The 18,677-nt window shown below is 43.7% G+C and overlaps 1 protein-coding gene across 1 annotated transcript in view; it reads left to right on the forward strand.

Annotated features, from left to right (window-relative positions):
- The window catches only part of LOC143769347 (gastrula zinc finger protein XlCGF53.1-like), a 51,354-nt gene extending 41,019 nt beyond the window's left edge, over nt 1-10,335 (forward strand). Inside the window, exon 6 of the mRNA XM_077257829.1 lies at nt 9,644-10,335. Within this exon, the coding sequence (XP_077113944.1) occupies nt 9,644-9,690 (47 nt within the window). The 3' untranslated portion in view covers nt 9,691-10,335. The remainder of the gene's footprint in view (nt 1-9,643) is intronic.
- Nucleotides 10,336-18,677: the final 8,342 nt, after the last annotated feature.

Here is an 18,677-nt window from a genome sequence, read left to right on the forward strand (position 1 = left end):
TTTTGAGTGATTTTGATCCCACCCTCTGTTTGACCCTGTGTGTGACTTTTTCTTTGGATGTTCATTTTCACTTCAGTCATAAGAGCAGGCAGAGAAACACATCCTCGTACAAGTGTGTTCACTAACTAAATGTGAAGGTAGGCATTGATTTCCTATGTATGGCATATTTCTATGCAGGAAGGTCTGATCTACTGTGTGTAACTATCCTATCTTTATCTGGGCATGAGTGTGTGTATGGATCTGCTGATCAATGTATGCAGATATGGATGGCAGCAGGAGAATGGATGTAGAGAGCTGTGTGTTAGGAAATTAAATCCCACTTTAAGCACATAAGTGCACAATAGGAAAATGTGCCAAGTAGCTGCAAACCAGTCCTTTACTTCAAGCTTCCCCATTACATTATTTGTGTCGGCCAATTTATTCATATATTGGATATTAGTCATTCACACGAGTGTTGAATGCTTCACTGAAATGCTGAGAACTGGCAGCAGAGCTGGGTCTAGTGACCACAGACCACATGACCAGCCTAATCGTGCTATTAGATAGCTGGCATGCACCCAGTTCCGGGAGCACCCAGACGGCACCTCGGAGTGGAGCGTTACTGGTGTCATTATTCTGTGTGTCTGCAGGACAATACAGGCCTGCTGACAGCTGCATAGGGTAGCATTAGGTGGAACATTCCCTTTAAGCACGCCAACATATATAAATCCAAAAGAAAAAGAAGCATGATGCCCATTAAAGAGGCATTCCCAGCCCATTAACGAGGCATTCCCAGGCTGATGGGTGTGCAGAGGCATACAGTCTGAGGCAGCTAATTATCTTATCTGTCTCCTCCTCCAGCTTATGTGTTTAGATGGCGGACATCATCCACTATAGTCCATGAGCCAAGAACCAAATTTGACGATATCGGTACCAAGCGGAGTGACTAATTCTCTTTGGTATTTTTAGGTAGATGCATGTCTGTAGTTTATTTTTTGATATGATAGCCCTTACATATACGTAGCTTATTAACCCCTTCAGCCCTAGGCCTATTTGTACCCAAGTGCCTAAGCCAATCTGACCTGTGCCACTTCATGGGCTAATAACTTTGGAACGCTTTCACCTATCCAAGCCATTCTGAGATTGTTTTCTCGTGACATATTGTACTTCACGTCAGTGCTAAATGGGAGTCAATATATTTTACCTTTCTATATAAAAAAATGCTAAATATTCGGAAATTTTGGAAAAATCGGCAATTTTTTAACTTTGAAATTCTCTGCTTTTTACAAAAATACTGATACCCCCCATAATAGTTATTAATTTACACTCCCCACATGTTTACTTCATATTGGCATCATTTTGAAAATGAAACCTTATTGTTTTACGACGTAATAGGGCTTATAGTTTTATGCGCAATTTTTCACATTTACAGCAAAACCCACTTTTCAAAGGACCAAGTCACTTCTGAAGTCACTTTAAGGGGCTTACATAACAGAAACCACCCATAAATTACCCCATTTTGCAAACTACACCCCTCAAGCTGTTCAAAACTCATTTTTAAAAACTGTTAACCCTTTAGGTGTTCCACAGGAATTTTAGCATGAGCCAAGAACCAAATATGACGATATCGGTACCACCCGGAGTGACTAGATGTAGTATTTGTAACAAAATTTAATCCAAGTTATGTAAATACACACTGAACATGTCATGTGCATATATATATATATATATATATATATATATATATATATATATATATATGTTACTCCATAATATCTTCAACATCGGACTCTGAATCTGACTGTTGTTCTACTGGCTCGTCTTCAGTACCCTTGTTCTGGCATGTCTGTAATCTGCACATGTCTGTGCACTTCAGGCCATTGCTGAGGCAAGTACACTGAGGAAGTTCACATGACCGCACACACTTGCAGGACAGTAGCTGTATAATAGCTTCTGGTGCTGGTGCCCCTTGCATCCACTTGACAACAAGCTTTCCGTCGTTATCTATCATCCAACCGCAGTCTGTTGGGTTTGCAACCCATGGCTGGCTCTGCAGACTTCTCCTCCAGATCGCAGCCTGGTAGTTTGCACGCAGTGCATGCATGAAAAGGCAGTCCTGGCAAGGAGGGAGTTGACTTGACTCTACCACTCCACGTCTGGCACAGAACAGCTGATAACGGAGCCTGTTTACCTCAGTTGTTTGGGTAGTTGGCAGGTACATGTGGCAGGTGATTTCCTGTAACTTCTCAAAAAGTTCGGTAGACACTTCCCATGAACGACCAACTTCCTGAAAGGCATCCTGGTATGTCTTGTTCATCTTCAACTGCTTGAGTGTCGTCATCTTCCCACGGCCAGCGAATGCACTGACGGTGTCACAGCCTGTAAATGCATGCATACCAATCAATGAATCACATACGCTGCCTCCCAATGTTCGGCTCAGAGTGGTGATATCCAGGAATCTTGTCCGGTTCTGTGTACCGCATTTCTGGAACAGGTGGGATGGGATTTTGTGGCACATGCCCAGACACAGGACCATGACATCAGTATCCTCCGAAGTGATGATGACCGACTTGTAACCAGATTCTGCTGCATGAAGAGCATGGAGAAGGAGGCGTGTGTCTGCTTCTTCTTGATTTGACTTAAGGTCAGCAGCCTCTTCCCACTGTTCTTTGGTGATCTTAAAGCAGAGCTGCTCACATGTGACATACAGCTCCTTCTCCTCAAGCTTCTCCCTGTGGTGTTTCGCCTTCCATTCTTCTACCAGAAACTTTATGAGACTTGCCTTGTTGGAGGAACTACTTAGAAGCTTTTTCCACTGCTGGATGTTGTGCCCATGTTGAATGTTCTTGAAATGGATCCCTGTGCCTTCATATCTGTTGACTCTTTCTGTATCTTTGATGGATGTCTCCTTGTAGACGTCAAAGACAATATCAATGCGCTTGCTCTTAGCACCCTCATGGATAGCGCGACTCATTGCTGTGCCTGCTAGCTGGCCAAATGTTGCATTGTTTCCCTTCAGTTTCTGAACCAGGCTCATCCCATCAATGATGGTTGCAGAGGGCTCGGGGATCACTTCTGCAGGACGAGCATTCCTCTCCAACTCCCTTGCGAGGGCAGCCTTGTTGGTCTTGCGGATAGACCCATCACCATTGGCAAGTGCCCATGGCAATGGACCCAGGGGATGAGTCAAGACATCACTCATTTGTAGCTTTCTGTTCTCAGCTACAAGTATCATCTGGCCAAATAGGTTTCTGTCAGCCTTCAAAATTACCTCCTTGCCAAGACCTTGTCTGCGTGTCTTCATTTGGATGTTAGAGAACGTTTTAAGTTTGTTCTTCGTCATCTTGTCATGAAACAATGTAGTTGGCTTATCGGTACCCAAACGCTCATCCTTGAATGTTTGATATGCATCCTCTCCTATACTGTATGCCCCTTGAAGGTCTTTGGCTACATCTGGTGGTGCTACAGTCGCTGTTGACAAACTGATAAGTTCACCATTATGCTCTTTGTTGAAGGGGTTCACCCAACCTGTCTCCAGCAGTTGAACGAAAGATTGGACATCGGCTTCATCTCTTCTAATCCTAGACACCTGTAGGTCTGAATGGCTGAAGTCAGTATATTGTTGGCCTACCAGGGCCCTCAGCTGCCTCAAGTACATACTGCGGTACTCTGATGTCAGGTAGAACCTGGAAACAGCTCCAACTTTGAGGCTGAAGCCTTTTGTGCCCCCTGGTGTCTGGGTGTCTTTGTTGATTGTCTCTTCAATGGTCTGGTCCACAGGAATTCGTCCAAAAGGATTCTTGCTACCGATCTGGACCGAAAAGCCACCTTGCATGAAGTATTCATGGACCTCTGGGTGTTCTATGGGCAGCCGAGACATTGTGGCATAGTAATAGGTTAGGGTGTTGGGGCACCTCAGGGTGTCTTCAAATGTGACATAGCCCCCTAGATTTCTTCCAGTAAAATTTGCACTCCAAAAGTCATTTGGCGCTCCTTCCCTTCCGAGGCCTGCCGTTCCCCAATACTGCAGTGTACGACAACATATCGGGTGTTGTTGTGTTCGGGAGAGATTGGTGAACAAATAGTGGGGTGCATTTTTTGCTGGTACACCTCTTAAAAATAAAAAAATGAGCCTAAAATGACACCTTCATGTAAAAAATGCACTTTTTCCATTTTCTCAACCAAGTGTTTCCAACTACTGTGAAACACTGGTTGGGTCAAAGTGGTCACTATACCCCCTAAAAGATTCCTTGGGGGTGTAGTTTCCAAAATAGGGTCACTTTTTGGGGTTTCCACTGTGGGGGTACCTCAGGCAGCCTTCAAATGTGACATGGCCCCCTAGATTTCTTCCAGTGAATCCGCCACCCAAAAACCACATAGCGCTCCTTCCGTGTTGAGCTGTGCTGTGTGCCCATACTTTAGTTTACGAGTACATGTGGGGTGTTTCTATAAACTGCAGAATTAGGGTAACCAAGTTTGGGTTTGCCGTTAACCCTTGCTAGGTTGCAGGTAAAATTGGATTACAATGTAATATCTGGAAAAAAAATGAAATTTTGAAATTTCGCCTTCATTCTGCTAAAATTCCTGTGGAACACCTAAAGGGTTAACAGTTTTTAAAAATGAGTTTTGAACAGCTTGAGGGGTGTAGTTTGCAAAATGGGGTAATTTATGGGTGGTTTCTGTTATGTAAGCCCCTTAAAGTGACTTCAGAAGTGACTTGGTCCTTTGAAAAGTGGGTTTTGCTGTAAATGTGAAAAATTGCGCATAAAACTATAAGCCCTATTACGTCGTAAAACAATAAGGTTTCATTTTCAAAATGATGCCAATATGAAGTAAACATGTGGGGAGTGTAAATTAATAACTATTATGGGGGGTATCAGTATTTTTGTAAAAAGCAGAGAATTTCAAAGTTAAAAAATTGCCGATTTTTCCAAAATTTCCGAATATTTAGCATTTTTTTATATAGAAAGGTAAAATATATTGACTCCCATTTAGCACTGACGTGAAGTACAATATGTCACGAGAAAACAATCTCAGAATGGCTTGGATAGGTGAAAGCGTTCCAAAGTTATTAGCCCATGAAGTGGCACAGGTCAGATTGGCTTAGGCACTTGGGTACAAATAGGCCTAGGGCTGAAGGGGTTAATAAGCTACGTATATGTAAGGGCTATCATATCAAAAAATAAACTACAGACATGCATCTACCTAAAAATACCAAAGAAAATTAGTCACTCCGGGTGGTACCGATATCTGGCCCGGCTCATGGACTACTATACTTGAGGAACTCCCCTGCTGGCACTGTTCACTTCCATGCAGGCTCATGTGCAGATTGCAAGCAGGGCTGCCATCAGGGCATTACTGCCCTGACTGGCGTATGGGGCCCGGTGGGCAGAGGAGGCCCGCATCGGGCCACATCTCATCTGCTCACCGGGCCCCTACTGGCAGGCTAAACCGGGCCTTTAGCAGTGCTGCAACAACACTATTGACGTGCGGGCCAGTGCCAATCGGAGGCTGGCAGCTGACGTCAGCCGCAGCGCACGTTGATGGCATCTGACATCAGTGTCAGTTGTCGGCAAGTGCGCGCTTCAGCTGAGTGGAGGGGAGCTTCGCAAGCCGCAGGAGCGTGGCCAGGTAAGAAGAAATATTTTTTTTTTATTATTGAGAGAGGCGATCCGGGGGGCCCAGGGCTGAATGCTGGACACACTGGGGGCAGAAATGCTGGACACACTGGGTGCTGAATGCTGGACACACTGGGGGCTGAATGCTGGACACACTGGGGGCTGAATGCTGGATACACTGGGGGCTGAATGCTGGACACACTGGGGGCTGAATGCTGGACACACTGGGGGCTGAATGCTGGACACACTAGGAGCTGAATGCTGGACACACTGGGGCAGAATGCTCGACACACTGGGAACTGAATGCTGGACACACTGGGGGCAGAATGCTGGACACACTGGGGGCAGGACTGGAGACAGGTGGGGCAAGAATGGAGATACGGGGCATGATTGGAGACACAGGAATTGGATCATGGGGCAGGATGGATATGATGGAGACTGATGGGGCAGGATGCGGAGATCATATGGGGCAGAATGGATACTCATGAGGGCAGGATGGGAGAACATATGGCTGAAGCCAGGAATGAGACACACGGGGCCCAGGATAGGGGATATTATTACCATAGGGGCTAATTACGGAATATTATTACTGCAGTGATGTATTTATTTTATTTTTTGAGGATACTGTTTTAAATGGGGGGCGGTCCTGTTACTGTGTAGAGTGACACTATGTCGCCTTTTTTCTTCATGTGGTGTAATGTAGAAGTTGGGAAAATTAAGTAGTGTGTTCTGCAAGCGGAGCTCGAGATAACTGTGTTATTTCCTGTAGAGACGAGCCCTGGCTGGAAGAAGTGATGGCGGTCTGTGCTGGATGAAAGATGAAAAACAAAGATGAAGGACTTCACCTAGAGACGTCACTGGTGAGTCAGTGTGTTACCTATACACTGACACTATACACTGTATACTATACACAGCGGTCCTGTGTATAATGTCACAAGTGATCAATGTTTTACCTATACATTATATACAGAGCTCCTGTGTATAATGTCACTGGTGATCACTGTATTACCTGTACACAGACACTGCATACGAAGTACAGATCTCCTGTGTATAATGGCACTGATGGTGATAGTATTGTGTTTTTTTTATATTACTGATCAGTATTGTAGTATTCAGTCACTATGTGGTGGTAATATGTGGTCTGGACATGGTGTTGCGGTATTTGTCCCTTGTATGTGCTATTTGGTCACTTTGTGGTGGTAATATGTGGTCTGGTCATGATGTTGTGGTATTTGTTCCCTGTATTTGATATTATTCGATCACTGTGGTGGTAATATGGTGTCTGGTCATGGTGCGGTGGTATTTGTTCTTTGTATGTGATATTATTCGATCACTGTGGTGGTAATATGTGGTCTGGTCAAGGTGTGGTGGTATTTGTTCGTTGTATGTGATATTATTGGTCATTTAAAAAAATTTAAAATTAATAAAAATATACCTAAATTGTATTGCATATTTTAACAAATATTTAGTAGGTTACAATAGAGTAGGGCCCGGCCAAAAGTGTCTACCGTGTTATGGTGGTGGCTTAAAAAAATCTTTTGGCCAAATCTATATGTGTGATCTGGTGATGGGAACTGTTAATATGTGATAGGTGAGAAGTGGAGTTTTTCCAAGAGAGAGCGGTGAGACTGTGGACAGTTCGAGGGGTGGAAGCCGGGCTGGGGTGGAGCCTGGGCGGAGTCTCAAGGGGGCCCTGAAAATTTTGCCAGTATTGGGCCCCAAAATTTCTAGTGGCAGCCCTGATTGTAAGTACACAAGAGTGTGCCATATGTCAGCTATCCAACCACCTCCAGCTCATGAACCAGAGGAGGTGCCAGAGAAATGATAGTCGGTGGCCTGAAACTGCATTGAAAATTATTAATTCTCTGAGGGGCAGACAACAGGCAGTGCTCTGACCATCAGTGAATGACGGCAAGAATAATGCTGCTAGCAGCATTTTCTCCCCACTACTTTCCCACCCAGTCTTACGATGACATGATGGGACGGTGAAGTAGTAGGGAAAAAAATGGCTGATGGCCACAGCATGACAGAAAACTGTGTGCAGCTGCAGCTGTGCTCCAGGCCTCTTGCAGCCCGTAGTGCTGCTGCAAATGCCACGTACCCCCTCCTCCCACCCTCAGAGCCAGGAATCGCTTGACTGATCTGGCAAAATACTAAATGAGTCAAGGTCCTCGCATCGGGGGCAGGCCAGGACTGGCTGCGATGCCGCCACTTCCTGGAATGAAGGCCACGCCCCTGCATCATCACATGATGCAGCAGACTGCCACGTCACGTGACGTCGGCTCTTGGCCCGTTCAATGGCCGTGGGTGGGCGGGCGGGCCTCAGCGGCAGTGGGCATAATGCCTAATGACCTGGTTCATCACCAGTTCAGTGAAGGTTTCCGCTCACCAGATTCGGCGGGGGAAGGGGGCCCCGATCAGTGCAGTGGCGTTGGGGGACAGATGTCCCGCCACACATACCTTACTGTCATGCTGTGGCCAGCAGCCACAGCATGACAGAATTAAAAAAGAAGAAATAAATTTAAAAAAAGGTTTCGGTACCCTTTTAACAAAATCTATTTTTTGATGACAGTTCAATTTTACAATGAAATTCCAACCAAAACACTGAGGTGTCCATGGTGTATTGGTGATTAAGTAGGATCACTTTCCATGTTACACGCAGTAATGTTTATTTGAAACTAGACATATACCTTTTAATATCTTATTAGTGACAAGAAAAAAAACATACTAGCTTATCCATTTAATTGTTTTCCTATTTTTGTTTTTAGATGCCACGAAAACCCTCTATTGATAGCCAGACATTAAAAAAAAAAACATTAAAATCTTATCCTGGCATTTTCAATGCTAATGGACAGTTAAAGTCAGCCTCTGATCCTATCTGGAGGGAAGTATATTCTCACCCCTCCTTGCAGAAATATAGCTCCTTGATGGAAGATTCTGAAACTTCCCAGGCTATATTTAAACCCAAACAGATACATGACTATGTATTTCAAAATAGGTATGATTTGCAGACGTTCTTAGGTATGGAACATAACATCTTGCCTCAATCAAAAGATACATAAATTAAGGAGTTGTGGCCTGGCACAAGCACATCTGATGAAAACTCTTCAGAGGAACACTCTTCAGAGGGTGGCTTTGTGCACACATAGGCACAAGAACCAACATTTCTATGGCATGTATTAATCCCTTATGACTAGTGTTGAGCATTCCGATACCGCAAGTATCGGGTATCGGCCGATACTTGCGGTATCGGAATTCCGATACCGAGATCCGATACTTTTGTGGTATCGGGAATCGGAATCGGAAATTCCCAGTGTATGGTTCCCAGGGTCTGAAGGAGAGGAAACTCTCCTTCAGGCCCTGGGATCCATATCCATGTAAAAAATAAAGAATTAAAATAAAAAATAGGGATATACTCACCCTCTGACGCGCCCTGGTAGTAACCGGCAGCCTGCTTTGCTTAAAATTCTAGGAATTTAGGACCTGAGAATGACGTCACGGCTTGTGATTGGTCGCATGGCGGTCACATGAGCGGCACGCGACCAATCAGAAGCCGTGACGTCATGGAAGGCCTAAACGCGCTCATTTTAAGCAAAGAAGGCTTCTGGTTAACAGCGGTGAGGTGCAGGGGCCTCCGGAGAGGTGAGTATATCAATATTTTTTATTTTAATTCTTTATTTTACACATTAATATGGATCCCAGGGCCTGAAGGAGAGTTTCCTCTCCTTCAGACCTTGGGAACCATCAGGATACCTTCCGATACTTGGTGTCCCATTGACTTGTATTGGTATCGGGTATCGGTATCGGCGATATCCGATACTTTTCGGGTATCGGCCGATACTATCCGATACCGATACTTTCAAGTATCGGACGGTATCGCTCAACACTACTTATGACCAATACTTAGAGATCAAGCCCAAAACAGTGCTCTATAATGAGGGTGACAGGAAAAAGAGGTGCAGGGTGCTCAAAAAACACGCATGGACTTCTATTATAACAGAGATTCTTTATAAACAGCATGGACTCCCATGTGCCTTCTCCTTTAGGAGGAACAAAGTTCGTATGGGTGAAGACAAAGCAAGAAAGTTCTTAACTGCAGATGGGCATTGCACAGAGTGCAAAGCAGCAGTGCATATTTCTGGAGAAGAGGAACCTGATCTGGGAAACCCTTTAATTCTTCATGTTCGAGCCCCTGACACAAGACCCATACCACATTCCAAAAAAAATCAGTTGAGAGGTGAGAAGAGACGGAAACTTGGAGAAGAAATGTTAAAAACTTTACCCTCCAATTAGAGATGAGAAACAATTGATTCCAAAATAGCATTTGGAGAAAAGGAACCACCAACCATACCATCACTAAGAATTTGTCAAGATGCTAGGCAAGAAGCTATGGATAGGATGTTTGGTACACCAAAGTTGAAAGATCCAGTTTTATCACTGCCTCAGATGAAGAGTACTCATAAGTATGCAGGAGATATTCATACTATCTCATATGATGGTTTTTTGTTCATTATTGGTCAAAGGAACAAATAAATATTTTTTAAGAAGTATTGTTCAAAGCATTGCTTCCCTCGAATTCAAGTAGATGCCAGAGGGAGTTTGGTATTCAAAATAAAACGAGAAAATAAATTGTCTGCTCATATTTTTTATATGAGATTTTTATTAACTTTGAGAATACACAAATGAGTGTATCTCAAATGTTGAGTGAAACTCTAGATGCTCCAACTATAACTTTTTAGCTGGAAAAACGGATAAAGGATGTACAGAAATTGCCTCAAGAATGTGTCTGTGACTTTCCTCATGCATTACTTGGTGCATTGCCACAAGCTCTAAATGACTGTGGCCTTAACACATACTTGAGGACTTGCTTGTTCCTTCTACTTGGCAATAAAAGTGAAAAACCGAAATGCTATATACGAGGAGATGTTGCCCACCTGATTAAAACTGTATGTCGGTGGAAGTGCTTTCCAAAAAAATGCAAAACTTGTGAGGAAGTTCTATATACGATGTGTTGGACTTCTGGTCAAGTGTGAATCATTTGACATTCTTAAACAGCTTGTTCTCAGTACTTCTATTCTTTGTGGATCTGAGACAACAGGTAACGTCAGTGATCGTGAAACATCAAAATATAAAACATCAAAGGCATTCCTTTGCCACTGCATCGAGACTGGGAATTTGAGAATTATTGATGAGTATATGGAGAATTGTCAGGAGACTGAAATACTCAGTGATGAAAATGAAAAGAACTATAGTGAGCCACTGTCAGGTTGGCTAAATGACATTGTGCAAGAAGCAGAAAATGCAAGTCTAGAACAGGGAGAACAGCCAAACCCTTACTTCTGTCCAGATTTTTCTCATAAACTAGTTCACCTTCTGAAGTATTTTCCTATTTGGACATCTGTGATGCAACCAGTTTTTAAATCACCAAATAAAACAGCCTCTTCTGCATCAGTTGAGGGAGATTTTGGCCTTTTGAAGAACTCCATTCTTCAGCATATTCAAACTCCAGTGTGAGTTGACAAATTTGTTGCATTGCATTTAAGTGCTCTGTGTGGGCGCTCAAAAATAGCATCTGCTGTACATGCCACAGAAAGTAACAGTTTAGTAACATTGCAAAAGGAAGAGGTCATCGATGAATCTGCCATAGACAGACAAACATGGGCAGCAGGAAAAAAAATGAAAAAAAAGTGGTTAGTGAACACATAAAGAAACTGACAGACACTCTCCTGCCTCTTCAACAATCTATGAAAGAAACAAGTGTTTTAGGCTGGTTTCACACTTGCGTTTTGATCTGCAGCGTTTTTTAAAAAAAACGCAGGTGGTGAAAAACGCATGTAAACGCGTGCAAATGCTGCGTTTTTTTAGACGCATGCGTTTTTGCATGCAGTAAACAAAACGCAGCGTTTTGACACGTTTACATGTGTTTTTTCCTGCGTTTGCGTTTTTGAACTGCATGCTAAGAAGTGTGTGACAGCTGCCAATCATCAAAATCAACTAGAAAACCCACTATAAATAGAATTTGCTAGGGTTAGGGATAGGGTTAGGGTTAGGATCCCTAGGGTTACGGTTAGGGGTAGGCTTAGGGTAAGGATCCCTAGGGTTAGGGGTAGGGTTAGGGGTAGGGTTAGGGTTTGGATCCCTAGGTTTAGGGTTAGGGGTAGCTTTTTATTAGAAGAATGTCCTGGTCACCAGGTCACTGATAAGCCACCCCCCACCATCAAGGTGATAAAGGGATCCAAACCCTAACCCTAACCCTAGGGATCGAAACCCTAACCCTAACCCTAGGGATCCAAACCCTAACCCTAGGGATCCATAGGGATTGGCTATTATGTTGACCTGGAGACCAGGACATTCTTCTAATAAAAAGCTTTGTTCAATGTGGACACCCCAAGATATATGGTATTGCTACAGAGTACAAAACATATAAACTCAGAGAGTATTCACTGTCATATTGTTAGGGTTAGGGATAGGGGTAGGGTTAGGGGTTGGGTTAGGGTTAGGATCCCTTTATCACCTTGATGGTGGGGGGTGGCTTATCATGGTGTATTGTTTTTTTCTATAAAATTGCATGCGTTTAAAATGCAAGCAAACGCATGTACGCAAAAACGCATGCGTTTCCATAGACATCAATGTATTTTTTGATGCAAATCAAACGCAAACGAACGCATGCGTTTTCTTGCGTCAAAAAAAGGCTCTGAAAATTTCTACATGTTGCATTTCTGCAACTGAACGCATGCGTTCAAAAAACGCGGCCAAACGCGTACAAAAAAAAACGCATGCGTTTTTAATGTTAAAGATAGGGGAAAAAACGCATGCTTTTTTGGGGTACAAACGCTGCAGATCAAAACGCAAGTGTGAAACCAGCCTTAGAAAGTAGGAACACAGAACAGAGTGTGGTAGAGCTTAGTGAAGAAGAATGTTGGCGGGGTAAAACCAACTCTCAATTGAAAATTGTACATACTCCCATAGCACAAAATGAAGCTGATAACAAATCGTCCAAGTCCAAGGATTCACTTTTCCCACTGAACATACCTTTCAAGAAGAGACCAACATATTTAACGCCGTATCCAAATATATGTCAAATAATTGATGATCTTTGTACACGAAAACTTTTAGGTATCCTGCGCAATGGGAATCTCTTGAACACCATTAATATAAATGTGTATAAGGTCAATAATACTTGCCCTTTTGACTCTCTGCTGCATAGTTTGTCAACCATGCTTGTTGATTATGACTCATACAGAAACTTCATAACTAACTGAAAAAACCCGTTTTTGGGTGTTGTTAAGTATTTTGTGGAATTTGGGGCAAATCAAAACATGTACAGAAAGAGAGCTCAGTTGATACTGGAAAATTACACAAGCCACACACTTGTAGGGGGAATTACGAGTTTGGATGCAGAAGATTTCATTGGCCATACAGTAGAAGTGTTTTTAAAAGACATCCCCAGTTCAAAAGAAAAATCTACATGTCAAAATTTCAAATGTAAAAACAACAAAGAACGATGCAATATCTTTTGGCCAATCAACACTAATGATGTAAAACATGGTTTTGAGTGGGCTATGCAAATTTCATCTAAGGTCATTAATAAACTATGTACACCCAACTGCAGCCAACATACTATGATTATCTACAAACCTGGACCACATCTTATAATAGAGCCACGTGTTGGTTTACAGATAAAGCGACGGATCTCTGAATTCCCCACTCAAGTGATCATATCAGATATACGATATACATTAGGAGCCATTATAATGCATGTTCAAGGAAACCATTACATTTCATATTGTAGAAGAAAGAACAGTTGTTGGGAAGTTTATGATGACATGAGCTACTCTGTAAAAATGGTAAACCCAAATAAACTATGTGGAAATGCAGAAGTTGTAATATACCATATTTTTCGGACTATAAGACGCACTTTTCCCCCCCCAAAAAAGGGGGGAAAATGGGGGGTGCGTCTTATAGTCGCAATGCAGGCTTACCGTGGCGGCAGAGGTGCGGCGGCAGAGGTGTGGAGATGAGGAGGCGCAGTGAGCGGGGTCGCAGTGAGGTGATGCAGCAGCCCGGTAATGCAGCAGAGCCGGGTGGATCCTGTTGTTATTGGTGCGCGCGGCCATCTTCCTGAGGCCGCGCGTGCGCAGATTGAGGTCTCTGCTGCCCGGGGCTTCAGGAAAATGGCCGCGGGATGCCGCGCGTGCGCAGATGGGGATCACGGCGGCCATTTTCCTGAAGCCGAGATGCGAACTCGGCTTCAGGAAAATGGCCACCGCGATCCCCATCTGCGCATGCGCGGCATCCCGCGGCCATTTTCCTGAAGCCCCGGGCAGCAGAGACCTCAATCTGCGCACGCGCGGCCTCAGGAAGATGGCCGCGCGCACCGATAACAACAGGATTCACCTGGCTCTGCTGCATTACCGGGCTGCTGCATCACCTCACCGGGGAAAGGGACCCCTCTCACGCCATACCTCTCACTGTGCCTCCTCATCCCAGCACCTCTGTCGGTAACCACTGCTGCCACCCTCCCATGGACACCAGGCCGTGGCGTCGCCCACCTAAGCAGGAAGGGACCCTGCTCAGGTGCACGCCGTACCGCATCACCCCACCTCTGCCGACACCATGCCTCCTGTGACCCTGCTCTGCCACCACCAGCCCTCAGGTAAGATACTGTAAATTCGGACAATAAGACGGACCCCCATCTTATAAAAAATCTTTTATTCTGCAATTTTCACCCCAAGTTTGGGGTGCGTCTTATGGTCCGAAAAATACGATATGTTAAAATGTAGCTTTACCTGTTTACAGGCATAACAAATGAGTAAAGACAATCGCTCTTTAAAGAGTAGCTAAACTTTTAAGCAAGTTTACCTCTATTGTCTCCTCGGGCCTTGTTGTTATGACTTTACTTAGTCCTGCAGCAGTAGAGCGCTCCTGGCCGCTGTATCACACTCTGTCTCCCCAATGTCCACCAGATATTTCCTCTTGCTAGTGACTACATATGTAGTCACCAAAGATTGCACCAGATGTGATCAGAGCCTTCCTTTCCTTATTGCTAATCAGATTTCAGAGGAAAGGAAGCCTCCGATTAGGGCTGATGCCATCTTGGGTGAATACACATGTAGACACTTGCCAGAGAAAATATTGGGTGGATGTCAGGGAGAGAGATCGGGTGTGAATGGCAAGAACCATGGCTGATACCACAGTGTAGGAACCCAAAACTGGCAGGACTAAGGTAAGTTATAATGAGGGTGGGGAAGCCAATTGAGTTAAGCTGGTTTGAAAGTTTAGCTATTCTTTAAAACACTTCTTGTAAAGCTAAGGCTGGGGGACAGGGGGGTTTCATTCAGCTCCTATGTCAAAAATAAGAGGCTGAATACAATAAAACAAAGACTTTTGCATCCCCGATAACTTGAATAAGCTCCTCACAGGCTGAGCACAGCTACAGCATGTACTAGGAGCTAAGCCAGCCTCGGAGCGCTCTGACAGCCACGCACTTCTTTCTATCCAAAGACTGTTCCTCCATTCCTAAGTAGGGTTTTTGCATGAGTGGAGAAAAAAGGGAAATGGAGATAAATTTATTCAAATATGTTTAATATCATAGAATACCAATAATAATTTACAATAAATATTCACGAAAGATGTAGGCTGTATCTAAAGAATAGAAGGACTGAAAATTTCCATGAGTGCCAAATAACTCAAACAAAGGAAAGAAGAAGAACAGTAACACCCCGGTGTTGGGGTCTTAGTGTTCTTCTTTCTTTTGTTTGAGTTACTTTGCACTCATGGGAATTTTCAGTCCTTCCATACTTTAGATACAGCCTACATCTTTCATGAATATTTATTGTAAATTATTATTGGTATTGTGTGATATTAAACATTTGAATAAATTTATATCTAGTCACATTAGTAATTTTCTTTGTTTTTTTTTATAAGTCAAACACCCAGTGTTGGACTGGAGTACCTTGGGCCCACCAGAGAAAAATCATTCTTGGGGCCCACCTTGCAGTTATACAGAAATAATACCAATTATGTTGCAAAATGATGTAATATCAAACGTAGTGTTTATTAACCTCTATACACTACACTACACCACAAGGGACACATCCTCTATATACTGCACAGCACAGGACACATCCTCTATATACTGCACAGCACAGGACACATCCTCTATATACTGCACAGCACAGGAGGTCCTCTATATCCCACTGGCCATATTCCACTGCGTATTCCATCTGTGTGTGTATACAGTATATATATACACAGACACAGCCCTCCAGACTCAGGCTTATAACTCTCCTTGATTCCAATTACCAGTACAGAACCAAACACTGTGTAATGGAATGTCAATTTACAGCACTGGCTCCAGTACAGATATGGAAATAAAGAAGACAGAGCAGGACACAAGACTAATGCAGAGTCAGGCCTCATTCACACTTTCTTATTTTGGTCACCATTCAGCACTGGGATTTGTAAGACAAAACTCAGAGCTGAACCCACACAGAATATAATAGAAAGATTCACATTTATTCTTCAAATTACTGACGAAATCATGTCAGTGCAGATGAGGCCTAATAAGCAGCTCACCGCACAGACCAGGAACTATATTTTATGGGTTCCCTCACACGAGCGTATGACATGGCCGAGAGCTATGTGATGTTGTATCGGATAGCACTAGGCACAGTGTTCTACTATGGGATAGTGCAGATGTGCAATTATGGTAGCAAGGTGCAAGTGTATCTGATATTCGGATGACACGTACCCATACAAGTCTATAGGTGCATGCAGTAGTGTAACTACTGATAGGGGTCAGAGGCTGCTGTTGGCCTGGGCCCCACACTCTGAGGAGCCCACCTGGAGCTACACTACATTTAACTATCAGTGTGCACAGCGCGCCATTACAGTTAAACTCTGAGACAGAGCGGGGAGGGTTTGAGTCGGACCAATTCTTTTGTATGACAGAATTGATGGCCGTGTGAATGAACCCTAAACCTCACATGATTTGAAGATGTAGAGAACCCTGTTCCTAAATGTGAATATCAAGAAAACAATGACATCCCATCTATAAAAACATGAATGATCATTATTAATAATGGAAACAGGGGCACTACTCACAATTCCGAGGCTGAGATCTCAAAATTTAATTCACCCGTTAGATTGTCTGGTGTCTGCTCACTATGGCAAGAAAAAGATAGAAGTGAGCAGAAAACAAAATACAGGTTAAGCTCCTGACATAATGACATTAGGCTTCCTATACAGGGCGGGCCATTTATATGGATACACATAAATAAAATGGGAATGGTTGGTGATATCAACTTCCTGTTCGTGGCACATTAGTATATGGGAGGAGGCAAACTTTTCTCCCACTCTTGACACACTGATAGCAGCACCGCAGAGGAAATGCTAGCACAGGCTTCCAGTATCCGTTGTTTCAGATGCTGCACATCTCGTATCTTCACAGCATAGACAATTGCCTTTAGATGACCCCAAAGATAAAAGTCTAAGGGGATCAGCCAGGTCTGGAGTCCTTGGTGGCCATTCAACTGGCCCACGACAACGAATCCACTTTCCAGGACACTGTTCATGTAGGAATGCTCAGACCTGACACCCATAATGTGGTGGTGCAACATCTTGCTGGAAAAACTCAGGGAACGTGCGATCTAAAGTGCAGAACGAGAGCAACATATTATCAGGTAGCAATTTCAGATATCCAGTGGCATTTAGGTTTCCATTGATGAAGAATGGCCCCACTATCTTTGTTGTACCATCTCATATACCTCCCCGTACAAAGATAGGGGGGCCATTCTTCATCCTCTTCTATGTTGGTGGAAAAACCTTTTCTCCTCCAGACGCAGAGAATGCCCCCTTGTGACCGTCACCTTCCTTGGTATTAAACAGATCCTCGGAGAGATATTTGTATTGTCCCCTTATATACTTATACATAGTTATTATATCGCCCCTCAGTCGTCTTTTTTCTAGACTAAATAATTCTAATTTTCCTCATATCTCTGGGTACTGTAGTTCCCCCATCCCCTTTATTAATTTTGTTAACCCTTTCACGACGGGGAAATTTTCCAGCTGTGAGCTCTAGTTTTGTGCTTCCTTTTGTTTTCCAAGAGCCATCATTTTTATTTTTATGTCCATATAGACCAGGGGTGGGCAATTAATTTTCCCAAGGGGCCATATGAGACCGTGGCTGCTTCGGAGGGCCGAACCAATAGGCCAAAATTAATTCTGCTCAATTGTAATATCAATATATTATAATTATTATACTATTGATCATTTTATTAATATTAATTGTATCACCAAATATTGAGCAGAATTAAGTATGTCGACATCCCCCTATATGCGGCGCCCCCACCGCCGCAGGGCCGAGGGGTACCCGGTACCGGGCCTACGGGTCTCTGCTTCTGGGGTTGTCACGGCGGCTAGGCCCCGGTCCGTGACCCTGCCGTGGGGCGCACAGTGAATGATCGGTGTGGATAGTGGTAGTGGTGCGGTGCAGTAAATAACGAGGACACCAGTGTCATGATCTCCATGGCCAGAGAACTAGCATAAGCCTCAATAGGAACAAGCTCTTGGAAGATGTAACTATACTGACCATGAACTAAACCTACCGCATCATCTAGAAGTAGCCAGGTAGCATGTCCTACTTTTTATCCCTATATGCCCAGCGCCGGCCGGAGAACTAAATAATGCTAGCAGAGGGAAATATAAGACCTGACTCACCTCTAGAGAAATGCCCAAAAAGGAGACAGAGGCCCCCCACATATATTGGCGGTGATATGAGATGAAACAACAAACGCAGCAGGAAAATAGTTTTAGCAAATTTGAGGTCCGCTTTCTAGATAGCAGAAGACAGAAAGCATACTTTCATGGTCAGTAGAAAACCCAAACAAAACACATCCAGAAATTACTTTAGGACTCTGGCATTAACTCATAATACCAGAGTGGCAATTCCTGATCAACAAGAGCTTTCCAGACACAGTAACGAAACTGCAGCTGTGAACTGGAACCAAAATACAAAAACAAAACATGGACGAATGTCCAACTTATCTAGTAGGTGTCTGGGAGCAGGAACAAGCACAG

Source organism: Ranitomeya variabilis, chromosome 4 (assembly GCF_051348905.1).
Source record: "Ranitomeya variabilis isolate aRanVar5 chromosome 4, aRanVar5.hap1, whole genome shotgun sequence".
Classification (NCBI taxonomy): domain Eukaryota; kingdom Metazoa; phylum Chordata; class Amphibia; order Anura; family Dendrobatidae; genus Ranitomeya; species Ranitomeya variabilis.